This window comes from Ctenocephalides felis, unplaced genomic scaffold, assembly GCF_003426905.1.
Source record: "Ctenocephalides felis isolate EL2017-DRISC unplaced genomic scaffold, ASM342690v1 CF-g0.4_SCAFFOLD_01886, whole genome shotgun sequence".
NCBI lineage: Eukaryota > Metazoa > Arthropoda > Insecta > Siphonaptera > Pulicidae > Ctenocephalides > Ctenocephalides felis.
Window position 1 is genome coordinate 68,455,668 of NW_020538040.1, and position 11,281 is coordinate 68,466,948.

General features: G+C 28.8%; 1 protein-coding gene across 1 annotated transcript in view; it reads left to right on the forward strand.

Annotated features, from left to right (window-relative positions):
* Positions 1-11,281, forward strand: part of LOC113375256 — a 58,646-nt gene that overhangs the window by 16,593 nt on the left and 30,772 nt on the right. The window contains exon 3 of the mRNA XM_026615199.1: positions 2,230-2,486. Coding sequence (XP_026470984.1) covers positions 2,230-2,486 — 257 coding nt within the window. The remainder of the gene's footprint in view (positions 1-2,229; positions 2,487-11,281) is intronic.

The following is an 11,281-nucleotide window of genomic DNA, read 5'->3' on the forward strand; positions in this document are numbered from 1 at the left end:
AATTTTAATGTTCCAGCAATTAAAGCACGACGCTATGACCACTAGTTAAAAAATATATTATACTGCAAGAGTCTATCTAGAGATTCTCCTCGAGCCGTTGCGCATTATCACTTCTATAGCGTTAAACACAATTGTCAATGAGTCCACGTTCATCGTACGCATTCGATAGTGGATAGTGTTTCGAATTTCTTTAACCCACATCGTGCTGTAGAAAAACAAGTCCACGGCCAAGAGACAAAATAAAATGCACAGAGCGTTTTTGCGAGAGTTCTTGTTCATAGATGCAATTGTAATAAAACTAAATGTTTATCATGTATTATAGTGCTATAAACGTCTAATAAATCTTAGCGATAGCGACAGCTGTATACATATAGGAAGACTTGAGGCCGGTCACATTTCTATACCGAGAGGCAGGAAACAACACATTATGGAATGATTGCAAGTAGTGCTTTTTCAGGTTTTTGAAAATTCATTAGAAAATGTATTTGAAGTTGATTTGCAATATTCGATTTACACAGAAATCAAAATTTTTATACACAATGAAACGAGTGAATGCGCTTTAAAATGACTAGTTATCGACAATGTCGTATTATCAATATTTTAGTAGTCTTGCAAGAATTCAATCACTTGTTTCCCTATATGAAAAAGCCACTTTAAATATCCAAATAATATTCTTACAATCGACGTGTGATCAATTGGTACGATTATAGACCCGTAACATTACATTTCTATGTTATCCAAGAATTGGCGCCAGAAGAGTTAGCAACCAAAATGAACCATTCCAAATTTTCCTCATTGTCATTAAACCTTGACGAAAAATTTGGTATTTTTTTAAATTTTTTTATATTATCCCCAATTAGTTTAAATACTATTTACCATTTATCTTTTTGATGAATGATTTTTTCATTATATAAATCAAATAGGAGCTCCATGGTTTACTCTGGGTTTTCGTAAACGTGAAACAACTTTAGAGCCAGAGCACATTTTTTGCTGGCATTTAACGAGAAATATAAATATTATGTTTATTTAAGTTGGCAAGATTATTTAGTGAAAAACTCGTCATAATCTTATCGTATCTCAGATTACCTCGATTCGTGAGATGATCTACTCTAGTTTCCAAACCCTCAATTATCAAGGATATTTCTTGCATCCATAGAAAAATAATAATATTTCAAAAAGTGCATAAAATGGAAGATTGCTATGAAGTAACTCATTATAAAGTGTTCATATTTTTGTTAGTAAATAATGATTTCAAATAGAACTGGATAAAAGATTTCAGTAATAAGCCTGAAAGTTAAAAAGCAATCATCTTGTTTTATTCGATAAGTAAAGAAATTTTATTTTTATTTAGTGAAAAATGTTGGTAAAAGAGTTCATGGATGCATTGAATATTCCTTATAATTGAACGTTTGAACAAAATTTATAAAACTTTGATTAATATCTGACGATGCAATATCACGTAATTTTGAGATTATATCAATCCGAATTCTGTAAAAAAAGTGCAATGCTTCATAATAATAAGTTATACTCGTATTTTGATTACACTTTGAAATTGTAATCAAAGTAATCACAAATCAGATGATTTCTTTAAACTAATGGTAAAAGCAGGAAAGCCTATAAATAAACTGGTAATTACAAATATCGGTAAAATCGTCGTTTCTGTAAAGTAGCAGAAAACATTAGATGAAAATAGATCCTTTGGTATTTTCTTCAATATAGATATGTAGTTAATAAATATGTTACTATAAATATCATAAACATTTTTATATTATGAATCATACATAAAAGAAAATTAATTTTATTAATGGAAAAAAACGGAAAAGAATGCTATAAACTTTTAGATATTAAATCTGCATGTCAAAAATTACAAAAATAATAATTTTCATGTAAAATGTGAAATTTTGTACGATTGGCAATATATTTCAACGACCGCCATCTGACAACACTCTCGCTACTAAGCTGTAAATTTTGAATTTCACATACAAGAATAGTTAGTTATGGTGAATAATAAGCAAATGCTTTTGCTAGAAATATTAACAACTCTAATTAAGAAAGAATGCAAGAAGTAGGTTCTAGATAAATCATTTATGTAACGATGCATTTATTGTGACTAAGAAGGTCCCCTTTTGTATTTTGTTCGATTCGCGCATTTCTCTGATATGACGAAAAAACAAACCTCTGAAAAACTCATTCAGAATTACCATTTAAATTATTGTTTATTCATTTCAGAACAATTCTTGAAAAACAAACTGATGATGGCATTCATAGCAGCTGTTTTGATCATTAACTTGATAAAATTCAAAGTACTGTTCTTGCTTCCTATGATGATGGGTGTTGGACCGGCCAAAAAAGTCATGATGAAGATTTTGCTGTTCTTGTTTCCTGCGCTGTCTCACATATTCAAGTTGTGCCATTATTATCATTCGAATTACCACAGCACGAAGTTTGTCCACCACCAACATCACATCAAACATTTGCATCACACGGTAAGATACTATTTTGTTTACTCATTTATATAATATAGTCGAAGATGCTTCGCTACTTAATTAATCCTCATTTTTACTACGAGTCGTTAGATTTTAGAGATTGCGTGGTTTTGGGTACACGCCTTCCATTTTATTTTTCCTTTTTAAGTAGGAAAAGATTTATAAATAAACTGCTAACTTTGCTCAACCAAAAATTATCCGATAAAGAATTACTACTGCGACAGGCATTTCAATTTACTAATGTAGGAGATCACAGATAGGAATGTCCTCCCAACAAATATACAATGCGATGTATTTGATTAAGAGGAGTTTTAAAGTGTCTCATTCTACCAATGAAAACAAGGCAATTTATTTTAAGTTGAAAAAAAAAAGTTTAACAAACAATGTAAATATTTTTATGAAAGAACCTGACTTTCGTAAAACCACTATAGGCATAAAGACAGTAGTGATTTTTAATTTTGTTTCTCATAACTATGTATGTAACCACATTTTATAATATTTTATGTTTCGTACTCTTGCGTTTTAAATGTTTAATTTATTCTATTTTCTTTTCAAAAAGTTGTGTTTACAGAACCCTGGAACTTATCTTCGATCTTCACGTGCTTTGCGATAAAAAGTTCTAATTCACTTCACGTCGTGTTAATTTGCACCTTGCTTTTTTGGGACAAAACCAAATACAGTAGTAAACCGACATACTAGTTTAATTCGTTCCGTAGCCGTATGTCAAATCAATCGTATCTCGAAGCAAATCATATAAATACGCAGAAATTCCATGAATTCGGTCAGACACTGCGGTTTTTGTTAAGTTTTTTCAATATCAAAACTAAATTTACTATTGATTAATTTCATTATAGCTTTTTCTGTCCATTCATGATATTAAACATGTTTCGAAATGAAAATGAACAACTTTGAATAACTCCCATTCTCTAACTGTTGCAACATTTTTTATGTGGATAAACCACAAACTTTTGAAGCTCAGAAAGCTGCTTATAAACTATGTTACGCTCGTACCTATTTTTCAATAATTTCACGCTTTAATGCATGAGATGTGTCTTTTTATTTGGACGCGTGGTTATAAAAGTAAATGTTTTGTAAAACGCGAACTCAACATATCTGAACAATCACTATGCTTAATGTAAGTCAATATTTTAAACGTTAAAATAATCCTCGATATATCGGCGTGTGTAAATCATTACAACACAATTATTATTTATTTATAATTGAAATGACTAACTATAAAATAATTCGCCATCACAAAACTGCTGAAATTTTTTATATTTTCACTTTGCCATTAACATTTTTCTAGAATACTTTTACTCGCTCAAAGTTTGTATCCCCAATTTCGCTCGTATGTAGAAGCAACGAATCGTTGCTTTGGCGGCTCATATTACGAAATACTCGTATGTTAGGTCACACGTAAATCAGGGTAGCACTACATATATATATATATATATATATATATATATATATATATATATATATATATATATATGTGTATTTGTTCATAGTATATTAACTTTCCTAAGAAATTGAGGGAAAGAACACGCCTCATGATAAAAATAAAGATGGAAAATGCTAGATAAGACAAGTAATGTGGAATCAATTATACATATAAGTAATACATAAGACATCAAGTTGTCTACTTACTTGAAAGCCAAGAAAAATAACAATAGGTAATCTAGGTGATTAACAAACCGTTTAGAGATCTCTTAAGTATCATCATTATGATTAAACAATGGTTAATTCGAAATGATTTATAGAAGCGTTAATGGCCGCTGGTAAAATGCAACGTACATAAAGACTGTGGGCAGTTCGAATTTTTTCAATCGATAATTTACAAATAAAAATATTAGAATTTTTCGGTTCATCATCGGAAAGCGAGAATGTACTAGTTTTTACATAACTTAAGATTCAATGATCAAACAAAAATAGTCGTTCGCCGGAAATAGGTTAATAGCCGAGCGTGTTATATTTCTGCTTCCTTCTATTAATTCATCGATCATGATACATTTCGCTCTGAAGCAGCATTTCCAGGTAAAAACTAGGTCTGTCAATTCTATGGGAATAAATAAAGCAAATCTGTGGCAAACCAGTAGATTGTGGCGTGGTACAGACAAAATGACAAGAAAGATAACAGCTTTCAATATAAGCAATTCATTATTATAATAGTTTACTACTGCAGAGCTTTGATATCAGAGGTATTTATTTTTCACAGCCTGTGCACAGGCTTTGATATGCCATTAGCAATATTTTATAATGTACATGCATGAGGAATAACTTTACTCCGGCATATATAGATGACTGAATTTTCTGCTAATCTAAAATTTCTCATTTGACAACCAAAATACAAACAGGTCGAATATCTTATTTTTAATTTTGAAGTGATATCACCAAATATGCAAAATACAAATATCATGGGTACTTCATCAGAAATATTCATTAGCAGAGTTGAAATAACTATTAACTCAATTTATCTACTTTGAAGATACTTTTCAACTTAAATAATTTTTTTTATTTAGTAGGGGTACGGCTTTGCCACTTTTTTTTGACCGGTAAGAATTTTAATAATTTACCAGTTAGCAGGGAGAAAAGAAAATAAAATGTTAAGCTGATCATTATTTGGCTACGTGGAAATACTGAAATAGATGAGTTTGTCATAAAATAAGTTTAAAAAAAACTAGAGCTACAACCACTAAATTATTTTATAACCACTTTTATCGTCGTTAATAACAAAAATATGTAACATAATACATCATAAACATTTAAACAAAGCTTATGAATAAAATATAGCATAACATATTTTTTTTTTTAAAAGTTAAGAAGAGTTAAGTTTCTTCGTGAAATCTTTTTTTTCTTGTATAGAATTTTCCTTTTCTTTCTCTTTGCATTAGTTAAGTTAGATTTTTTATCTGTTTAATCTTTACTAAAAAGGAACAAGAAATGCATGTCACAACCGTACCCAGTTTTCCCTAATTTCTTATTAATTACATCTTTGCTGATCTTTTTTATACCATCCACAAGCAAGCTTTTATAGAGGTTATATAAAAAAATGTTGAATCTATCTTAAAAATATATTTCGTTATTTTCTTATTATAAAACGATTAAATAACATGTACCTTAAAATTATACTCAGGTATCAAAAGCTAAATTATAGAGCTCAGAACCAAAAAATACTTTTGTTATGAATATTGACACATTGCCGTTTATCTTTAATTAAGATAATATGGTCACACATCTTCTGCTTTCTACTTTAAATCGGTATCAATAACAGATTATATACTTGTTTTTGAGATAACGGTGGTGGACCTTTATACCCATGGAACTTTAAGCCTCACTTTGCTCATATCACCTTGATCGCATTAAATATTAACCTGTTCAATATATGCCAAAGTCTAAAATTCTCGATAAAAAAAAATCACAGAATCGTGTAAGCAAATTATATCATCGACGTTATTGTTCATACAATGATTATTTAATATGTTCTATATCACGATAATTGATATCATATATGTTAACGCACAATGACAAAACAAAAATTGAAATTTAGCGCGTGTTATGCATAATTTGCATGATAATGCAATATTTGATTCATACATTTTCTAATGATCGCATGTTACGCGAATCAATCGCGAATTATACAGTTTCATCGTAATTCAACTTTTTCTTATATTTATCGACACACGTATAAAAACACAAAAGGAGCTTTAATTTTTATATCGTGCAGTGATCCATAAATAAGAAACTAGTGTGTGGCATCGTGCCTTAAGGCAAATTGCTGGAACTTCCCGTACTGTAACAAAATGTTAACGAAAAAGGAATACTGAATGTTTTCAAATAGATCATTATAAATATTGTAACATTGTCTAATATTTATAGGAATTATATAAACTGAATTGCAAAGTTAAAGTTATTCATCTGAAGTATACTCGTATAAGTGAGCTTTAGAATTTTAGTTAGAATTAAAATTAAAATTCGAATCATTTTTGATATTTAAAAAAAAATTGAAAATTTAAAAAAAATGACACTTTTGAACAAAATATTTTTTTTTCTTTCTCCAAAAACTAATAGTTTCTTCACAAGCAAAATGTTTTTTGAATCGAATAATTTTGATGATTTGTTCTCTCAAAAACTGTCCTTTTTTACACGTATCTCTAAAACGTCTTTGTCAAAAATCACGTCTTCCCATCATTACGAATCGAATGTTTTTTGAATCATGCAAATCAGTTGAGCGGTGCTACCCGAAAATGTCGACGAAAAATTGTATCCGTACATACACACACATACATCCATTTTTTCTAAGGTATGCTGAAATGTTCGAAGACCTTTGAAACGTAAAGAAAAGCAAAAATTTTTTAGATGATTACTATAACTTACTATACGGAAAGTTAATAATGTTGATTGTTTTAATAAAGTTGAATATAAAAACTTCGTTACGAGGCTATTACAATAGTAACTTTAAAGTAAATGAGCATTTTGCTGTTGCAATGCAGCAACAACGTAATAATGAATACATCATTGGCTTGAATTGTATTTTTATATTTCATTTTAATTAAGAATTATTTTTTTTATTTATGAATAAATCACCGAGATAGAACGAATTGATAGAAATTCTTTGTTACATTTTTAAAATTGATTATAAAGGTTTATAATTTAATCTTATTAAACCAACTATTGTAACAATAATATTAATAATACGATAGGTTGCAAATTATATTTTTGCAAGTATTATTAAAGAAAATAAATAAGTCTCGTATGTATACTTCAAAAATGAGGATGATTACATTCAAATATGGTAGTGAAAGGTAGCCGATATATAGAAAGAAGCTCGTATTTAATAAATAGGCTTATATTTCCGGTAAAAAGTGATATAAATATATCGTGGGTATCAATACCTGTTCGAAAGAGCCATAAAACAGTAGGCACTAAACCTGACCTCAATGTGACGAAAAATCACTATTGCCAAGGGCATATAAAATATTACATTCAGTTTGTGAAAACGAAACCGAAATTAAATAATTAATTCAATTTTATTATATCTAATACAATTGTTTAAGAGCTCAGTTATGATTGTCCAAGAAAAAATATACTTTAAAATATTTGATTTTATTTCAATTCGACTTTCAAATAAAAATAAATATTTTTGCTGCACCTCGCGAAACAGTGTTTTTTATCTGCGTATTGCTAAATTCATTAAAGGGCACCACAGTGAACAAGCTTTTAAGAACTGAAAAAATAATTATTTGGCACAAAAACAAAAAGTCTGCACTTAAATAAAGTAAAAGATGGTCGTGAATGCAGTCGATAACTTTGATAACATTTATAATAATATTTCTTAATTTAGTATTATAATAATATTTCTTAATTTTTAGACATTTTGTAGTTTTTTTGTATTTTTGAACAGCAATCAGAACCTAGTCCTATAAGATGTTGTGCTGATTATGACTTAATATTAGTCTGTTCGACAGATGGCAGCCCAAACAGTGGGGGTGAATATTGTTATTGGTGCAGTAATGCCGGATGAGGGCTATTTTCACTTCGAAACATATTGCTATCTATATTTCCAAGTATAAATGGTCGTCACTACTGCCTGACAACAAGCTGCACATTTGTCACTAAAATTACTGAATGCCTTACCAGGCAGATTGTAAATATATATAAATGAAAAAAGTTTCAAATTATGCTAGTAATATTGAGTTTCAAAATAAATACAAATCATTACATGTGATGTGATACGCAATTCATTATCAGAAAACAATTTAAAAAAATACTATTGTTATTATAGCGGCCATAAAGACAATACGAAAAGTAATTTGAAGAAATATCATCACATTCTCTTTTTCATCATTAATTTCTTAGAATGTGTTAAAAACACTCGTTTCGATAAATGTGCGACAATGAACTACATACTCATTAGACATATTTTACGTTCTTAATACCACATCAAGCGTTTAATCGCAAACGTCAAATTTCACAAAACATAAACAGAAAAATAACCAGAATACTCTTTGTAAAATTTCTAATTGTTTTATAGAAAATATATAATATTATTATTAATTGAAGTAATGAAATATATGTAAAAATAAAATGATGAGAGAGAGAACTCTCATAATTCGTGTCAAGACAATATTTCAAAATTGATTAGTTGATCTTGCCGTTCGCAATTTATACTTAACTCTGTTGAATTAAAAAATATTTGAATATTTCATTAATGCATAAATACGGAATACTGAAAGTAGTATCATATAGATAAACATTGAAATCTATTGCATTATTATATAAAACCCGATATATATTGAATATGTAAATAAATTGATGATTACACAGAAAAAATGTAGGAGACTGGACACGGTTGTGCCTGGGTACGGTAGTGACAGTCGCAGTAACAGCTAAACTATACTGATTTTGAGATAGAGTCGAAAAGAAGAAAGATGAAGTATGTTTGTTCGAACAAGTTTCCATTATTGCATTGAGTCAACGCCCCACAAGATCTGTAACCTGCATTACTTTTAAAGAATCAAAAAGTTTCTTTTGTTTCTTTTAATAATAACTGTTACGTATATACAGAGAGATCACTTTGTTTGTTATTTTGCTGCAAGTTGAATATAGTTAGCTAAGGAAATTAGTTTTTGCGTTGATAATTTAGCTCATTGTCAGTCATACCAATGATTTGTTTTCAAAAGTGTGCGTTGGGTACGGTTGTGACATGTGGTAGTGGGTCTTCTCCTTTTCGGGTGAATATTAAACAGATGAAGAAAAATGTAACTTAATTATAAGACAAAATACAAATGAAAACAGGAAAGGAATATTCAATACAAGAAAAAAAGGACCAAGATTTCTTGTTAACTTTTTTTTTTTAAATTATGTTTTGTTATTTATTGTGATATTATATTCATAAACATTGTTTAAATGAGTATATCATGTTCTGTTACATATTTTTGACAATAATAGCCGTTATGAACCATTTTGGTGTATATAGCTATTGTTTTTTAAAATAAAATATTTTGATGCCTGTCACAACCATCCTGTGGATGTGTCCTATTGTGACGTTCGATCTTTTCTTGTTTTATAACAAATCCATCTTATTTAAGAACAGCATTTTAGTATTTGAACGTAGATATATGCTCAAATCACCAGTTAATATAGTTTTCATCCAGCTAACTTGTAAATTAAAAACAAATTATTGATGATCAAAAAAAAAGTGGCACAGCCTTACCCAGTTTCCCCTACTTGATTATATATATTATTATATTCTCTAAATATTCAGCACACGATTTAATTAGTATATCATATTTAAAAAATACACTTGTTTAAGTCCAGTAACTTGAAATTCAATGGAATAACTGAGAAGTAAGAATAAGCACACTAATAAGGAAACACCGTTTATATTACAATCATTAAAATCTTTTTATTCTCTCAATATGTCTATTATACTAAAAACTGTATAAGAGTTATGATTATACTTCCGAAACATAACGAAGAAAAATAAATATATATAACAAGTTGCTCGTCTGTTAATTTTATTATATTCATAATAATAAAAAACATTCTACGTGGATTTTTTCTGACATGGCCAAAAACAACTTTGTGTGAATTGTATGATAAAAGTCGAATTATTTTTGTAATTATCTTGTATCATCGTACATATTTAGCGCTTTCCATTGTCACGTTCCCATAACCCATAATTTTCTAAAGTTTTCAAATAACGCCACGTACTTACTCCATTTATATTTTCTAAAGCAATTATAATATTTGCTAGTAGATATTTCTAATAGGGACAATCGAATTTAATAAATTAGATTTTTTCTATCTCTTGCGCCGGTTGGTTCATTCAACCGTTTCTATAAAAAAAACTAGTTGTGAAAAGGTCATTTTGTCTGAAGGTAAGTTGCATGAAGGCAAGTTGCATAAAGGCAAGTTGCATGAACTTCCCGAAATGTGTTATAATTGACTTAATCAAAAAAATTGAGATTTAGATATTTAGATAAAATTTTCAACTGTTTATTTCTAAAATAAAGTTTTCGCTTTCAATCAAGTCTATACATTACAATTTACAACTGATGTCCCTCAAACACATTTAAATTATCTGTAATTAATTATAGTGCACAGACACGTGTGCTGATATATCTAAAATTGTAGCTTATTATACCAAACTTTAAATACTAATTTATATGATTCAACCAATTTTCTTAGTACTGTTTAATACATGAACTTTATCGCCATGTTAAATTCACGAAAATTGTCGAAACTTTTTTTTAATAAACTTTATGAATTATTTTGTACAATATTAAGATCTGCTATATACGAAAATACTGCCACGGTTACATATATCATGTACTTAGTACTTGATATATTTTATCATTTAAAAGTAACATTTTTTACACAACTAAAAGTTTTGCAGACTTATCACTTACTTTTTTGCTAATTCCAAAGCCATTTCTAATGGCTTGGCTGATCTTTTCGCAAATTTAATCACGGCCCTTCCATATCGACTTGCTAAATTCCAATTTTTGACTTATCACATCACGAAACCGGTTTTTCGCACAACTTTTCTCAAAATTTGATGAATTTTAAAAAACGACCTGTCGTAGAGTCGTAATAGTTTAGTATGTTCTTTAAAACCATGATATCTATCAATATGATGAATTATATCACAACAGCTCATAGAACACATAGTTTAAACTTGATTACTGATTGTTATTGACATATGAAAAATGAATAATAAAATTTATAATGTACTAACAATAAGAATAAAATGAAATAAAGCATTGCTATACCGTCAAATTTGCATTTTGTTT